This window comes from Trematomus bernacchii, unplaced genomic scaffold (genome assembly GCF_902827165.1).
Source record: "Trematomus bernacchii unplaced genomic scaffold, fTreBer1.1, whole genome shotgun sequence".
NCBI classification, from domain to species: domain Eukaryota; kingdom Metazoa; phylum Chordata; class Actinopteri; order Perciformes; family Nototheniidae; genus Trematomus; species Trematomus bernacchii.
In genome coordinates this window covers 1,771,202-1,792,693 of record NW_022987524.1, presented here as the reverse complement: position 1 = coordinate 1,792,693, position 21,492 = coordinate 1,771,202, and the positions used below count along the sequence as shown (strand labels likewise).

General features: G+C 40.7%; 1 protein-coding gene across 1 annotated transcript in view; it reads right to left on the bottom strand.

The window, feature by feature from the left end:
- The window catches only part of LOC117473770 (epidermal retinol dehydrogenase 2-like), a 48,637-nt gene that overhangs the window by 14,755 nt on the left and 12,390 nt on the right, over window positions 1-21,492 (bottom strand). Inside the window, exons 4-6 of the mRNA XM_034119637.1 lie at window positions 21,331-21,430; window positions 17,738-17,882; window positions 6,166-6,291 (exon numbers count right to left, since the gene is read on the bottom strand). Coding sequence (XP_033975528.1) covers window positions 6,166-6,291; window positions 17,738-17,882; window positions 21,331-21,430 — 371 coding nt within the window. The remainder of the gene's footprint in view (window positions 1-6,165; window positions 6,292-17,737; window positions 17,883-21,330; window positions 21,431-21,492) is intronic.

The following is a 21,492-nucleotide window of genomic DNA, read 5'->3' as shown; positions in this document are numbered from 1 at the left end:
GAAAATAGTGAGCTTATTTCACAGCTAAAAGGCAGCAAATTCAGCATTTGAGTTCATAAAAGCTATATTATTCCTGCTACTAACCACCCTACCATGACCACAGACTATCATGGCATATCACAGGGGTGCCCACACTTTTTCAGCTTGGGAGCTACTTTTAATATGACCAAGTCCACATGATCTACCTACAGGGTAACCCTGCCCAAACTGTGTCGCGAGTGGGGGGGTGGGGGGGGGGGGGGGGGTGGGGGGGGGGGGTGCTAGTGGACTACGAGCGCCGAAAACCTCGCATCGGCGGATAAACTTTGGCGCACTTACACTACTTGCACCGCATTAGCGCATAATAGCTTCAGGTGAGGAGGTGAGGCCCCCTCATAACTGCATGAACCCGTATGGCACAATACAACTCAGTACATGTTTGGTAATTGTTATACCCTTTCTTTAGTAGAATTGTATAAATTGGAAGGCTAACTAGGTAATCAGCTCGTCGGTGATTTGCAGCCCATGCGTGGTGAACTGCGTGTTAGAAAAGATGAGATTTCAGACTGGCTTACCTGTACGTCAATCAAGTGGCAAATGCCATAGTAAGGATGGATGATAGGCTAACCTAACAAAACAAAAATTAATCTTTCTTTTTTTTAAATGCCATGCGATCTACCCACACTACCTTTGCGATCGACCGGTCGATCGCGATCGACGTATTGTTTTGCATATCATGTCTTTAAATGGTGTCACCCGGTCATGTAACTATATCTGTACTCATATATGCTTTTATTTTGTAATACGGGTTGTTTCTGTATCCTGTTTATGCCGTTTGCGCTCCATTATGTTTGTGCAGACGCTGCGTTGCAGAAGTCCGGTGTGGAAGTCATTGAGGATGTAAGTTGTGAATCTGCTGTCATAATGTCTATGTGGTAACTCTCTCTCTCTATCTTATTTATGTTGTTGCATGATTTATGTGATGTTAACAATGTTTATTGTACGTTGGAAATGCTGCCAAACCTACTGTAAAGGTTGCTAGCTTGCTCTGAAATTAGTATCGCTAAGTGCTAAGCTAAATCGTTAATTTGCTTGCCTTGCTAGCTCTGTATTCATGTCAGAATTTCCGTTAGCCAGTAATTACCGGACTATGACCGGTAAAATATGCTGAAGACCAGCAAATCTAAATCTCTCCGGTCAAAATGTCCAGTCAAAATAATTTCCCCTTAGTGCAATACCGCATCAGTTGCGCCACTTATGTGACAGACAAGAAGAGTCAATACGCTACATGCACAGTCACTTCCTTTCTAATGTCTGACATTTAATGTGGAGAAAGAGATTTATCCTCCTGAAGGGGACATTTTGACCCCTCATGTAAACAAATGCTTAATGCTGCATAATGCTGCGCTATACTTTTGCCGCCACACCCCCGTTGCCAAGGCAGTCATATCATTAGCTAGAACTAGCTAGATCTGATAGATTTGGACATAAACGCGAGTGAAGTATAATCGGACGGGAGAGAGAGATCAGAGAGCAGATCAGCTGCTGCTGACGGAGACACGTAGCTCTGCATGATCACAGCTCCGCCCGCTGTGACGGACCGGTGAGCGGAGCAAAACACACACTTCAAGATAGACCTAACACACTTAGCTAGTTTATCTACCTCTGGAACAACCTAAACTAGTTATAAATATGTTTATTCTTTACTGTCGGGTCACTCATTACTGGATCAGCGAGCTGCATGAGATACTGAGAGAGAGGATCCGTTTATTATTCCCGTGTTATTATCCAAAGTTACTGTACACTTTTGAATTATGTAGTTAATCTACTATAATTAGTTTGTTTAATATAGAGTCGTTATCAATTTGTTTTAAAGCTCAATAAATAACAAATAAGACCTTTGACCGGCACTTTTCTCATTTTGTCCGGAAGATTTAAACTTTAACGGACATCTTGACCGTCAAAAAAGAATTCTAACGGAAACTCTGATTCATGTGTACAGTCAGTACATTTTTACGTGTATTATAACATTCAAGTTTGCTGCTGCAATAACTGTGAAAAGAATGCAGATTTCGTATACACTCTTTTAATGTCCTAAGCTAATGCTGACTAATAATCAGTAATTATTCTCACACATATACGCTTCGTTTCTTGCGCTTCATTTCAGAAACTTCTTCCATGTTTTACTTCTTCACTGATTCATGTACAACAACATGATGTACTGCTTGTTGCACCTCTGCTCTGCAACTAAAGACTTTTAAATCCATCTGCTGACTCTGTGCTGTCTGACCGGAGCCCTGTAGTGCTCCATTATCCACAACACCAGTTTAAAGGCTTGTCCCTACCTACCAGGCTGTTGAGAGAAAGCTGCTGCCCCCCCCAAGACTCTTCATCATTGATCAGTTAAAGTTGAGGAAGAGCTGAGGGAGTGCTACAGGTCAACAGACTGGGACCTGGTTCAAAGGGTCCACAGCGACCATATTGATTGACTTTAACAGTGAATTACAGACTACATTAGGGTCAGCTCCAAAGAAAAACTGAAAAGGTAGGCTCAAAGCCAACAGCTCCAGGTGTGTGTGTGTGTGTGTGTGTGTGTGTGTGTGTGTGTGTGTGTGTGTGTGTGTGTGTGTGTGTGTGTGTGTGTGTGTGTGTGTGTGCACAAAGATAGCGCAGTAATTAAAAGGCTGTGTTTATCTCGAATTACATGGAATACATTAGCCTTGCCACCAAAGCTAATTATTGTCATTATAAGTACTTGTATTATTTCTGGGATGTTTAAAAGAAGAATGTGATCACACATTATGTAAACTACATGTCGTGGAACATTAACCAGACATACGCATGACATATTACATTTTCACTCTAAATTGTGAATGAGTAGGACTCGTTTGCTGTCATTGTAGCATCAACCAAGACTATAACACCTCTGTTGTGCAGTATTACTTATGTGCAATATACGTATATAAATATACCGCTGTATAGTTATAATTATTACTGGCTGCTATCTCTTAGTTGACAATTCAACTACTGTAATAAATCTGTAAATAACTGTGCAATATATACTTCCGCTTTTACCTCTATCCCCGGGATGTTGTCACAATACTTTATACATGCATCACTTGCTTTTTAAATACTGTTACTGGTACTTTGAAAATAAGAATTTGTTCTTAATTGATTTTCCTGGCTAAATAAAGGTTCTACTACTACTTTTTGTTTGGATGTGTATTTTTGTAAATTGTAATTTATGTAATTTCTATTTTTATCTTTAATGTTTTAAGCATGCCTCTGCCCCAAACTCTGAACCGGCCCTGGACATGCTTCTGTGGAAAAGGGGGTCTCTAAGACTTGTTCCTGCAGCATCTCAAGCCCCTTGTGTGCAACTCCTTGGACCCCCTGCAGTTTGCATTCAAACATTATCACCAGTGTAGATGATGCCAACATCTACAAGCTCCACAGACTAACACGTCAGACTGTCAGATTTGCTGGCAACACCTAAAACACTATTGTTCTCATGACAGACTCCAAAGCCAAAAGGATTTATAGCCAATGGCATTAGTGTTTAATATATTCTTAACCTGTTTAGCCCTGAGCCTGTTTTTCAGGTTTCAGGCTCGAAAATGACATTCCCAGAACAAATGACTATATCTTCACTTCTAAAAGGGTTAAATTAATAATCTTTTTTCTCAAAGCAAGGTTACATCTGTGAATTGGATGTAGAAAAGTCAGAATCAATATAGATTTTTTTATTTTAAAGTAAATTCAGATTGAACATAGTAAAAAAATGTAAATTATAGTTTCCGTCCTAAATAAACCCCATTACTTATAGTGAAAAGCACCCTTGAATGATGGGATAGTAGAGTAAAAGCTTTAGGAATCCAAACTATAACATATAATAAGTACCCTGTATCAAGATTGATGCAAAACAAGTGACATTTGACCTTTTTAGAGAGGTTTAGCAAAAAAAGAAACACCTCTGGGGTCATTTGGGTGGATTTGCCATATCTCTGGAACCCATTGGTCGATTTTGGTGATTGAAACCTCTTTTGAAAAGTTAGAGCCAATAGAATCGAGGGGAAGTTCCTAAATCCACCTACACGTTACCATTAAGGAGTGAGAGTGATGCGCACGCAGTTTGCCCAAACCGAAAGCTATGTTATGCTCTGAAAACTAGACTTATTGCCATAAATATGATGATGGATTATCAGTAATCATTTCAAAGGGACATAGAGACATTGGATTAACCTTCAGCAGCGTTTATATGCGTTTTAATGCCCTTGAACACAACTTTTGATCAGAAAACAGCAAAGGTAAGATGTATTTTCTGTTTTGGCTACGTAAAGTGAAGTTGTGTGAGTTTTGGTCGCACAGTGATGATACTTATACCATTGGAATCTGTAGAATCTCAACTTTCAGATGATATATTTATACCGTGAGTTATGTGCTAAGTGCGTTAGCACTCTCTCTTTCGTTTAGTGCTAATTCAGAGGCTCGGCGTTAGACTTGTGTTTTGTTTCGGTAAAAATGGTTCATATCGTCAGGTAGCTGAGTTTCTTCCCGTTAAGTGGGTATGACACATTCATAGTTTGTTAAATGTTAAGAAGCCCTCAGAGGCTGTTCGGGGGCACCGGACTTAACAGGTTAAGCAAAGCCAAGATGGGAAGATTGATTGAAGCTCATATATCTGCTGTATGTCTTTTGGGAAATGTACCACACCAAGGAGATATGGTCAAATAAAGAATACTTTTGTAAAAATTAATAACATGCGTTTTTTCAACAGATAAAAGAGCAACCAGACGGCAGAATGAAATGCGTGACATGGAGAGTTAATTTGATCGAATTTATTTTATTTAAATTGAAATCGTGACAACCCTAATAATTGTTGTGGTACACAGTGATTTGACTGGCAGCTCAGTGAACACTGATACCTTTGGATGACAGGTAGCAATTATGACTTTCAATCCACAAACTATTGTCTCTAGTCTGTAGGGATGGGTACCGAGCTCCGGTATTAAACGGGCCCCAGGGCTGAATTATTAAAGACTGTGGTACCGTTAAGCTCTGAAGTTATCGGTCTTTTAACGGTACTGGAGACATTACAAAAATATATGTCTTATGTATTATTACTACACAAACATTATATTGCAGTTTTAGTGTCGCCAAGTTTCTAATACGCAAGAAGACAGCAAAATGCGCCTATGATTAAGTTTAGTATTTTCGATCTTTCCAATCCAGACGAGAGATCTCTCTCTCCCGTCTGTGTGCGAGGGGGCGGGGCAGTTTACACACACGCAGCTGCTACATGCAGCAACACACACACACACGGAGGAGATGGCGGAGAGAACGCGCTCCAAGGTGTGGTTAAACTTCACCCGTCTCGATGTGGACAATGCACGTTGCCAAAAGTGCAATAAGAGTTTAGCATGTCAGGGCGGTAACACGAGCAATTTGTCTAAACATCTTGCAAAAGTGCACCACATTCAGACGGAGAAATGTCTTTCTAGCGCTGTAGCCCCGTCCACGAGTAACGTCACTTTCCACGTCAGGTATTATGTATGCTAGCAGCAACACACGGAGTTAACTAAATTATACAAACATGGGTTAATGATTCGAGGTAAATTAGTTATTTATTTTGTTAAAGTTTCAGCTATTGTGTTTAAAGTTCTGTCATCAGATTATTTAATAAGATTTGTTAAAACATTGCTGTTTCTTTTGATGTGAAATATTATTTATTTAATTTAAATAAAAAGCAATGTTCATTTTGTTCACAATTTGTTTAGATAGTTTACCTTATTTTTTCTCTCCAAAAGAACCGATAAGAGTACCGTTAATAGGTTGTTAAATGGTAAGAAGCCCTGAGACACAGTTTCGTGAATATTGTTGTGCCGGCAGGGGCAATCGGGCTTAACAGGTTAAGAGGTTAAGCTTTTAGAATCCGACAACAGTAATGTGGTGCAGTCACGTTAGACATGTTAGCATCCTTTCTGAATACATTTACATTTGTATGAGCATGGCCTAGTGAAAATAACAGGCGGTTCACTTCAAGGCTTAGCATAAAGGTCAGGAGACTAAAAGAGTGTTGAATTTCTGGACACACTTTAGGTCCGCTATTGACTCTGTAGATATGTACAGTGAAAGGTGTATGGAGAAAGGGTTTCAGTGAAGGGAAATACAAAGGTAGACACTCACGTCTTGAGAGCAGTGATGAGGTACATGGTCTTGGGCAGGAGCAGGAACACCTGGTCTGTGAGCACAGCCTGGATTATCTTCTTAGCTACATAGTTTGGATCCAGGATTGGCAGCAGTGTTGGCCACCTGGTGAAAACAAGAAAAAGGATTTAGACTAAAAAAAGACAGCAATAAATGGATACCACAACATTTTAATCCTTTGAGCAGGTCCTTTTTTAGATGCCGTTTTAAAAGTGTGTGAGAAGTAGGAAGTGACAGGTCAGGCGTGAAGCATGTGTCCTGGTGCCTTCAGGGGCTGTTTGATGGGTGAATGCAGAGAGACAGAAATACAGATGGACACTAGTCTGCAAACACATTCAAAACCTGACCCCAGGACTTCTAGGAGTGTACCTGTGTGTGTGTATGTGCGGGGGAAAAAAGAAAGGCACCGTCAGTCCAATGTCTGCCAGTGTCCCCGGAGAGGCCTGAGGCTCGTCGCTCTTCTTGTCCATGGGTCCGTTTGTGTGAGTCATTAGAGCAAGGTTAAAGGCTGGTACACTGAATTAACAACAAGGGTGGCCATGGCACTATGTGGTATGTGTGCATTGATAAATGAGTTTTTTGGGAACAGATTGAGGAAAATTCCATTCAAAAGGGATCCTCCCCAATAGAAAATATTCCTGCATAAAGCACATTGGAAACAATTGGATAAAAAAATATATTGAATATGGGGGAACATGTAAGGAAAACGGGGAAGAGCGAAGTTTATAATTATATTGCCAATAGAAGACATTACAGATATTTGACCTCTTTGTATAATGCTGGCTCTAAAAGGTGTCAATAACAGAAATTGTGAGCAGATCATTTGAAATATGTTGCACTGCAACAGCAACAGCAATTCTTTAGAACTGTTTTGATATTTTCACATAGTATAATATGTAATGTCTTACAACTAATGAACGAAAACAAGGTCATTCCAACAGGCTTGGAACATTACTTTATCAAAATGATAGAAAATAACAGAAACCTCTTATATTAAAGAGATCATAGATGATCTCAATCAATCCTATGTTAGGAATTAAGTCACTGTCCTTTTCTGTTCCCGTAACGTAAGATAACAAGATCTCTGGCTAATGGAATGACCGAATGACTTTTTTAGTGTGGAATCTCGGCGCCGTGCTGGTGGCTGCCTGTTGCTTGCAGCTCCCGGTGTTTTATTTGATTTTTGTCTTTTTGTTTACTTTTATCCTCTTAGTTGTACTTTTTTCTTTGGATATTTATTTTGTCTTGCAGCGAACTACAGATGGAGCCTCTTATTTTGGACCCCAGCATACAGCTTCCTGCCTACTGCCAGCCAGTTACCTGCCTAAGACCTGCCAAAGACCAGTATTCAGGAATGTTAGGCCCTCCCACTATTCTCCAATTTCAGGGTTTAACCAGGAGATGGCGCTATATATTAAATAACTATGGCCAAACTAAGACTTAGTTTTTCACAAGAGACAATGCAGATATTATATAAAAAACTAAAGTTAAAATCTTGTTTTTAATGCCCCAAGAGCAATAACATCTTGTCACAAGCTTTTTGGAAGAAAAAGACTTCAAGAGACCTGTAGTTGACTAATTACAGGCCTCAATAAAGTTCTGCCATTGGTTGTGAAAAACAACGGTGGACATAGTGGAAAGTGAAATTGAGATTGTCAAATTTAATAAAAATACAAAATAATGTATCTGTGTACGTGTTTTACTATATGTGATCTGCATGCACTTATCAAACATCTAATTAAAGAATGGGGAGGAGCAAAAAACACACACTTCAAGTCAGATCATCACCCTTAGCTATTTCAATTACCTCTCAAACAACCTAAACTAGTTATAAATGTTTATTTTAAATAAAGTCTTTATGACTCGGAATATGAATAAAATGGGTCCGTTACAGTTTGTTTTCATCTGATTTCAAATAAACAAAGTCTTGGCTTTCAGAATATTAAACTTGTTTCGGCAAACTTAGATGATAAATACAACTATGAAGCCGACCCCCCTCTGAGTGAATACCTGTTAACTTAATTGTTAACACAATAAAAATGATAACAAGAAAAGTTCATGTTTTATCAAGATGATGGGTTTCCCTAACGCTCAGAGTCGCAACGACTAATTACAGGCCTCAATAAAGTTCTGCCATTGGTTGTGAAAAACAACGGTGGACATAGTGGAAAGTGAAATTGACATTGTCGAATTTAATAAAAATACAAAATAATGTATCTGTGTACGTGTTTTATGTGATCTGCATGCACTTATCAAACATCTAATTAAAGAATGGTAGCTGTACCTCTCAAACAACCTAAACTAGTTATAAATGTTTATTTTAAATAAAGTCTTTATGACTCGGAATATGAATAAAATGGGCCCGTTACAGTTTGTTTTCATCTGATTTCAAATAAACAAAGTCTTGGCTTTCAGAATATTAAACTTGTTTCGGCAAATTTAGATGATAAACTTTAAACTTTCACACACGTTGACCGGCGAAAAACTCTGCCCGGTTCACCGACCCCCCTCTGAGTGAATACCCAAGATATCTTGGTTTGATTTGGTTTGATTTGGAGAATTTATTTAGCTACTTGGCACTAAGAGTACAGATATGTCTACCCTTTCTTTTCAGAGTGTAATATCTGCATTTTCTCTTTTGGTTTGAATAGGAGAAGGGCAATGGTTATCGACGGTGCTTTTAATGCCTATTGTATACGAACTGTGTGATTTATATTGCTTTTCAAATGCATATAAGCCCCCCATTTACACTGCACTTCCCCGTCAAGAAAATGAATAGCACTTAGTTAGATCACTTTACAGATCAGGTTGGACCAGCCCTGTCGCTACTCTCTGCATTTCCTACTGCAGATTAAAAAAAAGCTACAAATATGTATTTCTTAATAAACTAAATAGGCCACCATTGGTAGCAGTTCTCATTATATACTTCTCAGTATACTTCCCCCACCCGCCCACTGTTTGTTGCTTTTTGACATGTAAATGGGTAACTACCCCCCCTCTGAGTGAATACCTGTTGTACCTGTCCGGGGCTAAGCCCATAGGACGATGCTCTGATGTCATCACCCTCGCACATTGGTCATATGTTTATGAGATCACTGTGATTCACTTCTCCGCGGCTCCTCCGTGCAGAGAGGCCCCCCCCCGTTGACAATTCACGAGCGTCTAACTCTCTCCCCCCTCCCCCGACGCACCTTCTAACAGAACCCCCCCCCCCATATCTGGATTTGGCCCACAGACCTAGAGAGTAGCAAAATACAGTGAGTCCTAAACACAAGTAGTCAGGGTTCATTTATAACGCTTATTTTGATTTATTTTTCTCAAATGATGCTGTATGTTTCACTTTCTGAAAGCGTTAGAATCGCACATGAAAAATATTGAAAGCTGCCAGCTGCCCTCGGCCATGTCTTTGGCGGTGATCCAAGCTTCGGTACCACAGTGGATAAAGTTAGTAATACATTTATAGGCTACTGATCAAATGTCAATACATTACATAAGTCTTATTCTCATTCATACTTAATTTATTTCTTCTTCTGTCAGTATGAACACAAAAAACTAACCGGTATTACATTTCATTCTAAAGTTTACGGTCTAAAAAGGTATTTAAAACAGATAATTTGTCGTTGCTTTTGGCATAAGCAGTCAGAGGAAACATAACGTTCTCAGTAAGATTCCTTGAAGAACTAGAGCACAAGAACCAAAGTAAGCTTTACTTTCAATGAACCTTCAATATAGACCTAACATGTGAAGAAACATACTTTATTTAAAATAAACATTTGTAACTAGTTTAGGTTGTTTGAGAGGTAATTGAAATAGCTAAGGGTGATGATCTGCGAACACAAACTACAGACTGCTGGAGAAGAGATATCACAGGGGGGGGGGGGTTGGGACACACACATTCCGATGGCCAATTCGTTTTAAACAAAGAGTAGGCTATACTCAACATAGTGGGGTGGGGGCTGGTGAACGGTATGGTCAATGTTTGTAAACACTGTGACATTTTGACTTTATTTGATCATTTCAGTTAAAAACTAACGTTCATATTTCATATTACTGTTTTGCCTGGCTGGACCTGTCATTTACAGGAAAGGAGTGCACGCTACTAAAGAGACACGCTACCATGGAAACCAAACAATGGTGTTGCTGTATTGAAGTCCGAGTGGAAACAGTCATATTTGGAGCGTTATGTTAGAATGAAACAGCGAGGTCGTGACTCACAAAAAAAAAGTGTTACTTCACTAACTGTAAGCTTGTCACTCAGAGTAACCTACAGTTAACTTAACTGTTGGAAAAGAAAGATCAGAGGGGGAGAGAGCTGTGATGGGCCATTAGGAGTGTGAACACACAGCTGAGAGCTGCCGTTTCATTCTGACTGTTTAAAAAACGGTAACAACGGACTATTTTTCTTAGCGGATGCATGTAAATTTAAATCAATACATACAACTATTTTTTAAATCAATAAAAATATTTTCTAAATCCATAAAAGCATTTTAATTAATATTGGGAGTCATGTCGTTACTTTGTGGCCATGTAATAAGCGGGATAATTTGCAGCGACTTGGTCATTATGGGGAAAAATAACACCCAGGGATCAAGATCCCTCCGCGACGCGACGCGGAGGGATCAGTAATTTTTAGTGAATTACTGAGTTTAGGCACGTTAATAACATTTTAATGAAGTTGAATACAGTATATTCATATTTGTCAGTGATTTCATGTCAATTCGGCGAACATAAACGATTAAATTAGGATTAAAAATCGAGAGCCGGCTGCTGTTCGTTACGGCAACCCAACTAGGACACTTGACACAGTGGCTTTTGGCAAAGCACACAAAGAAAACAAAAAAAACCGAGAGAGATGAGTTATTGTTATTACAACGCGACTTCACTATTATTTAACAACTATTTTTATTGGGTTCTTTTATTTGGGGTTAAGTACATTGTCAGAATAAGTGAGAAATGGATTTAACTTCTGTTAGACAGCTATCATACTGAATAAATATTTATGCAAACATTTATGGCATTAATAATGTATATCTAATTACATTTAAAAATGTATGGCATTAATAATGTATATCTAATTACATTAACTGTGAATGTCTTTCATTTTATTTAAAATGAAATAAAATTACATAAAACATTTTCCATAAAAAAGTTGATTCAAGAACAAATCAGTACTTTTCTTATATGACTATTATTGCTAAATTTGAAAGGTCTTTACCAGCTTTGGAATTATATATATATATATATATATATATATATATATATATATATATATATATATATATATATATATATATATATATATATATATATATAGCACCTTCTGCCATCCCATCTCTACTGACAATCATTAACACTTAGATTTTATGATATCGTAAGCATCTTCAGTGATTGACTTAAACATTGAGAATGTATTTATTAACTTATGACATTTTCATATACGAATGTGATCATACACCAACACACTTTTTTTAATTGAGTTGTGCAACATGGCGGACCATCTCGCACATGCGCACATGCATAACATCTCGCACATGCGCATAACAACATGGTGATGTTTTGTAAATGATTACATGTCTTATTTAGCACAGACTATGATCCTATCCGTGACATATGGATCTTAACAAAGATCCGCTATACATTAGTACCAGATATACTGTACACGGACATTTTAGTGAACCAGACCAGCTGTTTCCGCCGGGTCTTCGCTTCCCGGGCATCACGTTGTTTACAAGTGTGTTCAGATGCTAAATAAAAGTTTAGCTTGTACTTTTGATACCCCGCCTCTCGGCACCACAACATCCAGTTTACTGTATTTCACATGAGCGATGTCGAACATGGAAAAGTCCTTATAAAATCTCTGTTATTAGATCAGTACTTTTCTTATATGACTATTATTGACTTGAACACTGAGAATGTATTTATTAACTTCAGACATTTGAAATATTTGAAATCAGATGAAAACAAACTGTAACGGGCCCTGCCGTGTTATCTATGATTACTATGCCTTACTGTACATTCATAATTTCAGCCGGAGGTAGGTGGTAGGCGTTGCGGAGGAGCAGATTGCGAGTGAGGTGCCTGTTCTAAACGAACTATTCCAGCTGTTATAAAGCATTAAATAAAAAGTAAGCAAGGAATACAGAATGTTTCGTTACGTAACTTTGTTGAGAATGTGGCCATGTACATGTAATACATGGGATCATTTGCAGCGACTTGGTCATTGTGGGGAAAAATAACACCCATCCTGATCGTTTCAATGAAGTTGAATACAGAATATTCATATTTGTCAGTGATTTCATGTCAATTCGGCGAACATAAACATCAATGATGATGATTAAATTAGGATTAAAAATCGGGAGAGCCGGCTCGTTCGTTTTTTTCCGACTAAACAACATTATTTAAATGATTACATGTCTTATTTAGCACAGACTATGATCCTATCCGTGACATATGGATCTTAACAACAAAGAAGTTGATTTCACATGACTCCAGTGTGGAACCCCACTGCACCCCCTGGTGGATCAATGATCCATTGCAGCTGGCTTCACAATAATTAAATGTAATTATCACGGGGGCGGTATCAAGTCAGACTGGGGGCCGGCCGGCCATCACGGAACGTGCACGAACCGATCACGACCCTCGCATTTTAAACTGTCCAAAATAAGACGCTTCATCTGTATGGCCACGTTTTACTTCGAACGTTTTCTGGTCATTCTTCTACTACTTTTTTCACTTTTGTGTCGGAGAGCCATGCTCTGAGGAGTGATAGCATTGTTTACTCTCGTGAGCAGCTGATTGCGCTGTGCCGACCCGTGCTGCTGCCCGGAGCCAGGCATGACATCCCGGAGGAGCTTCGGAGGCTTAAGCGGGGCTGCAGAGCTGGAGCCAAGCTGAGGATGAAGAAGAAGATGAGGTACAAACCCTGTGTACCGGCCATTATAATGGGGAACGTGAGGTCTTTGGGGAATAAGATGGACGAGCTCGGCGTGCTGACGAAGACGCAGTGGGAATACCGTGAGTGTAGCATCATGTGTTTTACCGAGACTTGGTTGCACACGCTCATCCCGGATAATAACACGGCTCTCCCCGGCTTCACGAGTGTTCGGGCGGACAGGGACGTTATTCTGAGCGGCAAAAAGAAAGGAGGAGGGATTGCACTGTGAACGAACGATGGTGTAATCCTGGACATGTTACTGTGAAGGAGCGTTTCTGTAGCCCGGACATTGAACTGCTAGCTGTGGGATTACGTCCATTTTATCTACCTAGAGAACTTTATTCTGTCATCGTAGTTGCTGTCTACATTCCACCGTACGCGGACGCGGAGGTGGCTGGTGACGTCATTCACTCCTCTGTGGCCAAACTCCAAACTCTTCACCCAAATGCATTCATCACAATAACTGGGGATTTGAACCGTGCAAAACTGAACAAATCTCTGCCTACATTCACTCAGTATGTGAAATGCTCCACCAGGGGAAATAATACACTGGATCTTTTATATGCTAATACCAAGGATGCATATTGTGCCACTGCCCTCCCCCCCCTGGGCAGATCTGACCACAACCTCATCTTCTTGGCTCCTAAATTTATCCACCAGGACTGTGAGGAAATGTACTCCAGGGGCTAATGAGGCTCTACAGGACTGCTTCGAGACCACTGACTGGGACGTGCTCTGTGTGCCACATGGAGAGGACATCAATAACATGACTGACTGCATCACAGAATACATCAACTTCTGTGAACAAACAATATTACCGGCTAAAACTGTCAACTGTTTCCCCAACAATAAACCCTGGATTACTAGTGACCTGAAAACTCTTTTAAATAAGAAAAAGGAAGCTTTTAAGTCTGGGGACAAATCACTGCTGAAGAGTATCCAGCATGAGCTGCGAGACAAGTTGAGGAGGGGCAGAGATTCCTACAGGAAGAAGCTGGAGACTAAGCTCCAGCAGAACAATAGCAGGGATGTCTGGGCTGGGATGAAGGCTATCACTGGCTTCAAAGGGAGAGACAGACTGACTGTGGGCACCCTGGAGAGGGCCAACGAGCTGAACACCTTCTTCAATAGGTTTAGCTCTCCGCCCGCTGCTGTCTCCTCCACCTCCACTTCTCACCTCACCTCCTTCTCTCAGCCTGGCGTCAGCATCCCCCGTCTGCTCACCACCTCCACTTCACACCTCTCCACCACCACCCAGCCTGGCTGACGACACGACCGTCATCGGCCAGATCACAGACGATGACAAGACGGCGTACAGAGAGGAGGTCGCAAACCTGACATCTTGGTGCCAGGATAACAACCTCCATCTCAACGTCAGCAAAACCAAGGAGCTGATTGTGGATTACAGGAAGCAGCAGAGAGAGGGACACGCCCCCATCGCCATCAATGGGACTACGGTGGAGAGAGTCAGCAGCTTCAGGTTCCTCTGTGTCCACATCACTGAGGACCTGACATGGACTCATCACTGAGGACCTGACATGGACTCATCACTGAGGACCTGACATGGACTCATCACTGAGGACCTGACATGGACTCTTCACTGAGGACCTGACTCATCACTGAGGACCTGACATGGACTCATCACTGAGGACCTGACATGGACTCATCACTGAGGACCTGACATGGACTCATCACTGAGGACCTGACATGGACTCATCACTGAGGACCTGACATGGACTCATCACTGAGGACCTGACTCATCACTGAGGACCTGACATGGACTCATCACTGAGGACCTGACATGGACTCATCACTGAGGACCTGACATGGACTCATCACACTAACGTCATCACCAAAACAGCGGCTCTTCTTCCTCCGCAGGCTGAGGAGGTTCAACATGGACTCCAGGATACTCTGCAACTTCTACAGGTGCACCATAGAGAGGATCCTGACCTTCTACAGGTGCACCATAGAGAGCATCCTGACCTTCTTCAGGTGCACCATAGAGAGGATCCTGACCTTCTACAGGTGCACCATAGAGAGGATCCTGACCTTCTTCAGGTGCACCATAGAGAGGATCCTGACCTTCTTCAGGTGCACCATAGAGAGGATCCTGACCTTCTACAGGTGCACCATAGAGAGCATCCTGACCTTCTACAGGTGCACCATAGAGAGCATCCTGACCTTCTACAGGTGCACCATAGAGAGGATCCTGACCTTCTTCAGGTGCACCATAGAGAGCATCCTGACCTTCTACAGGTGCACCATAGAGAGCATCCTGACCTTCTACAGGTGCACCACAGAGATGATCCTGACCTTCTATAGGTGCACCATAGAGAGGATCCTGACCTTCTACAGGTGCACCATAGAGAGGATCCTGACCTTCTACAGGTGCACCATAGAGAGCATCCTGACCTTCTACAGGTGCACCATAGAGAGGATCCTGACCTTCTTCAGGTGCACCATAGAGAGCATCCTGACCTTCTACAGGTGCACCATAGAGAGCATCCTGACCTTCTACAGGTGCACCACAGAGATGATCCTGACCTTCTACAGGTGCACCATAGAGAGGATCCTGACCTTCTACAGGTGCACCATAGAGAGCATCCTGACCTTCTACAGGTGCACCATAGAGATGATCCTGACCTTCTACAGGTGCACCATAGAGCATCCTGACTGGCTGCATCACGGCCTGGTACGGCAGCACCACCACCCTCAATCGTAAGGCTTTACAGAGGGTGGTGAAAACTGCACAGCACATCACCAGGACGGAGCTGCCATCCATGGAGGATCTTTACTCCCAGAGGCTCAGGAAGAAGGCCCTCAGGATTATCAAAGACCCCCATCACCCCAGCCACAAACTGTTCTGTCTGCTGCCGTCTGGCAGGCGGTACCGCAGCATCAGGACTAAAACCACCAGACTCAGGGACAGTTTCATCCCACAGGCCAGAAGACTATTAAACACCTGAACTTTGAAACAACATCCATAACATTAAACTGGCTGCTACTTTGAAATGATTTATCTAATATATCATATTCAATCACTTGCATATAGACTCTTATTGCACTATTCCACTTTTTTACTATTTTTCTTTTTGTATTTACTTGCACCATTTTTTCTGTTTATCTGTTTTATTGCATTGCACTGTTGGAGGAGCCTGTGACCTAAGATATTCATCGTCATAACTACACTGTACCTATGTACGTATGACCAATAAAAGCCTTGAACCTTGAACCTTGATGTCTTCACCATGAGCCTGAGTCTTCAGCATGTCTTCACCATGAGTATAGGTAAATGGGCTGTTACACCCAGACACATGCACACCTCAATAAACTCAGGACAAGACAATCTGAAGAGGCTATTAACACAGGCCATGTTAGACTAAAGCCAAAGACCGAAGATAATTACAGAGAATGGGAGAGATTTGATCTATTTCAATGATTCCCTATATGACGTGGCCTTTTCATACAAAAAGACAGGAGAAAACAATAAAAAGAGGGAGCACAGAGAGGAAATAATGTGTGGAGAGATTGTGTGAACTTTATTGGTTCATTTAAGCTGAGCAGAGCAGAGATGAAGCGATAATAGCCAATCATTTGAAGCCTTTTTTCTTTTCTTTTTTTCACTTTTATTGTCATTACACAGTACAGGTACTATGTAACGAAATGGTTTCTCTGCATTTGACTCATCCTAGTGTTAGGAGCAGTGGGCTTCCATTATGAACGGCGCCCGGGGAGCAGTGTAGGGATCGGTGCCTTGCTCAGGGACACCTCGGTAGCACTTGGTCTTGCCGGGACTTGAACTGGTGACCTTCCAGTTGCCAAACCAAGTCCCTATGGACTTCAGAGCGATGCAACGACAGCATTATTGACTTTGTGATAAAAGAAGTTTCATAATTGTAGTGGGCGAGCTGACCAATCAGAGCACAGTGGGCTCATAGGAAGGGGGCGGGCAGGAGCTCCAACAAGGTGTGTAGGACAGAGAGTGAATACACATACTATACAGAGATGCTGTATGAGAAACCAATGTGAGTTTGGAACATTGAACAATGTAAATCTATTCTAATAGACCTCAACAATGGAATTATGATCAGTAGAAATGGCCATGACATGGGACCTTTAACTTCCAACCGGTCCATTTTAGTTTCCAACGCAGCAATCTTCAGAAGAAGTTTATGGAAGTCATCAGTAGAGATGGAGAGGCCTTTTGTTGCTAACTAGCTTAAGCTAACTAGCTTAAGCTAAGTAGCACGCAGTCTAGGCTTTAGCTGTAGGTAGGCCATGCTACTGCAGGACTGAGGTTGTTGTTAACATTTTAAAATATGACAAGAGTCCTCTGTCCATCTACAAAGAATAACAGTCCCAGTGATTAATAAAAGTCCCGGAGCCGCTGCTCAAAGTTTTCAGATAAGAACAATAGGAAAATCAGCAGAAGAAAGTAAGCGGAGGCGAGAGCAAGCATAGTATCTACTCACTAACAAACTAATGTAGGCTACTCCCAGGCAACCTGAACAAATAATAGCTAATATGGCCAAAGTCCTTGCTGTTATACACCCCTTACAGGTCTGTAGACATTAAATGAACAGACAAAAAAAGAAATCCTGTAAAGAGACCTACTTGGTTTGACATCCATCGAACATTCCTGTGTTGATGAAGTATGGGCACACAATGGTTGTCTTCACGCCATCTTTCCCAGTGGCCAACAGCTCCAGACCCACGGACTCCGCAAAACCTACTGCTGCAAACTTACTGGCACAGTAGTCTGCAGAGAGAAGAGGAGGAAAGCATGAGCATTTTAAAAGCAACCGTAAAACCTAGAAATACTGCTAATTCACACTCACTCAACCCAATCACATGTTCCCTTTAAAGTCATTAAGAAAAAAAAACACACTCAAGTAAAAATGTAAGAACACAGTGCATTAATACTAATGTTTTATATCATACTCATAAAGATCTTCGACACTGAACCCTCAGAACATAGGGGAATGGGTGACCGGAATTCTTTTTATTTTTTTGGTTTAAAAAAAAAGAAAAGTGTATTAATAAAAAGCACACATTAAATCAAAAACAATTTAAACAATGTTAGTAGTCAATGTTTAGTGAAATCTCACAATTCTCCATGCCAACTCAATATAACAGTGAACGAATCCAGATGACGTCATACAGTGTCATCAACTTTGACAAACACACCACATTAAGCCAGCCTGTTTAGATTATGGAGAAATATTCTTACTGTTTTGAATAGCCTGAAGGCTCTGCATGACATCAAATGAGTCACCTCTCCATGTGTGTGAGGCACTTTGGTGCCCAACAATACTGTGTTTTACAAGTAGCAAACCTCTTAAGACTTTATGAACAGGTTATGTGTGTGTAACCCATGGAGGTATAAAGAGAACTAGATACAGCTTTGGAGGCGGGGCCCCGTTCAGTCCTATGAAAGTTGCTCAGTGGAGAATGAAGCCAAAGTGGTCTAACTCCAGAACAAATGGCACCTGGTTCTTCCAGCTAACTAACGCATCCATTGGGCCATAGAGCATGCACACTAGTGTTCTCCCTAAACCCCGCCTCCAATCCACTATGTCATGTCTGGGCTAGGCTTAGTGAGAGGAAAAAATATCCCTGGAATCAGCTATCAGAGCATTTTATAATTATTAAAATGTTAAAAGGCTATTCAAATGTAAGACTGTGAAGTTGGCTTACCAAACAAAACCATGACACTGATTTACAGATGTCTTTCTCCCGATGCAAGTAAATGGGAAAAGTCTTTAAGGGACCAATGACGACGATTGACTGACACAGAAGTTGTAGTACCATCGTTTGGCCACTGTTGATAATGTGCTTCAACACTTGGCCCACTTCCTGGGAGCTTGATGTAACCCCACCAAGTGCGGTTGATATGGAGATAGGAGAGGAGTGTGTGTGCAAGTGTGTTTGTTTGTGTGTGATTGATAGTATGAAAAAAGTAGAACTGTTTAATCTGTGAACAATCTGGTGTGTGTGCATTTAATTTGACGGTGAATAATTCCAACAACTTTTCTAAGACTAAAGCCAACTCCTTTGTGTTGCTTTCAACTCCATTTCAAAGCGGTGACTTAAAGGTCCTCGTTTTCACACAGGCTGAATTGTGTCGCAAATGTTAGAGTATGCAGAATATCAACAAGTCATGTTTTACTGAGCTGACATCAGTCAGATTGTAGAGGAGATGGACAAATGGTGGATTTCAGGCCTAAGGCTGTTCAACATTTAGAATACAATGTATCTGAAAATCAGTGCAGCGTATCTTCACACCGCATCTTCTGTGTCTCTGGTTTCATTCAGAGGAAGTAGGAAGTGAGCACATTCAAAGCAGTCATGTGACATGTTGTTTGTTACACCAGTTATTATCTTGTGCCATGGCTACATCTTTTGAATTATATAACCCAGGCAGAGTTAATATTGATAAGGCACTCTAATCTTTCTGCTGAATATGGGTGAGAGGGCGACGAGTGATTATCTTAGAGAAGTATTATTAAAGGAATTCTTATCTGGTCGACAAATGAAGTCAGCAGATGCCAGCCAGTGCTTCTCAAACAAAGTTCAACCAAAACCCATATCATTAAAGAAAAAAAGAGGATACACGACTAGGACTGATCTGTACTGAAAACAAAACAAAAATATGTAGTTACATGTCTCCACTTCCACATTTACTAAAATTGCTAGGTTTGCAGATGCTATTGTAAAATCAACCTTTCAAAAAAAAGTTACTGATTTAAACATTTTGGGTCCATTTCAAGAAAAAATATTACAAAAATTGCGAACAACAATCCAAATTGGTTTCCAATGTTCTACGGTGATTTGTGATTAGTTCAGCCTTAACATGGCCATACAGCTGCACTGAAAATAATCTGATAATCAAATGTGTTTAAACACCACCAACGTTCAGGGTCTGTTCTGAGCATTTAGATATAAACTCCCTGATGTTGAAATTATACAAAATATCACAGATTATCGGTAATTAAATGAAAATGTGACACCTTTACATAGCCATGATTTAAAAAAAAGGTGCAATGTGTGACACCTGGCCACATGATAAAAATATAAGGCCCAGTCCATGCAATAAAAGTATGCACTCAGTTATTTCATAAAAGAGTTGTCGCACACTATCTGGTGTTGTCGTTTCTTCTATAAATGTAATTCTGCCTTAAAGAAAATACATTTAAAAAAAGACTTAAGCACTGCTAGGGCCCAGAACAATATTAATGTTGCTATATGTTCACATTGACTTCATGACACACTGTGAATAACCTTTTTGAACTATGAGCAGATTAAGTAACCTGAATGGAACTTAATTACTGTTCTGTCATTTATGATTATTTTATTACTTCCAACACAGCCCTAGAGTTGGGACAATCACTTATCTATGTTTAGACTAAGGCAAAGTTCATGGTGACTAGTACTACAACTATAATAAAAAGATAACAGATGATAAACAAACTACAGAGTCATCGAAACTACAGCTGTGCTTGTTAAAACCACTACAGACACAGAAGCAGTTTTAAGGGGTGTTCATACTGGATGAGATGCAATATTTCGCTCGTCGCTTTACATGTAAAGTCAATGTAAAGATGTTGATAGACGGTTCACTCTAGGAGTAACATTTTTACAGATCTGGAACATTAACTTAAAAACATCCAACTGTCTACACTTTAATTACAGGATGCAGCAGAAAATACGTAAATAGGTTTGACGTTTCATTGAGAGGCAAGTGGAAATCAGACACAGAATATTTATTGGAAGTTACGGCAGGAGAATTGACAAAGACATTTGCTGCAGCAACAAAAGAGACACAGCTCCTGCCTGAACACATCTGAAGCTTTCTCACCCAGTCCCAAGTATTTATCTAGTTCTAGATAAAAACTATTCTCACACTCCCTGAAGCAATGTCACTGCTGTGAAGTCCCATCAAATTGTGAGATTGTTTCAGCACTAAAAAGTTCACTCGATTCTTATTTGATCAGCACTGATCAAATAAGAATCGAGTGAACTTTTAAGCAGTCACATTTTGTCAGAAACTTTTTCTAGTAAACCTTTGAGTTGCAAAATGAGAACGTTTGAGTTGAAAAGGGTCGAGCCAAAACACCCCGCCCACTAGACAAAGAAAGATTGGAACTGGATAATGTTAAGGATGGATAATTTAAATGTAACAATGGGGAAATCGGAAACATCCATACCTGCCAATCCATTGCAGGATATGAGTCCAGCAGAACTAGCAATGCTGACAAGATGGCCGTGATTGTTGGCAATCATGGCGGGAAGGAAGGCCTTGTAGGTCTGAGCAGAGAGAGACACAAATGAAGCATGATATTTAATATAGAGACCTGAACAGGGATTTG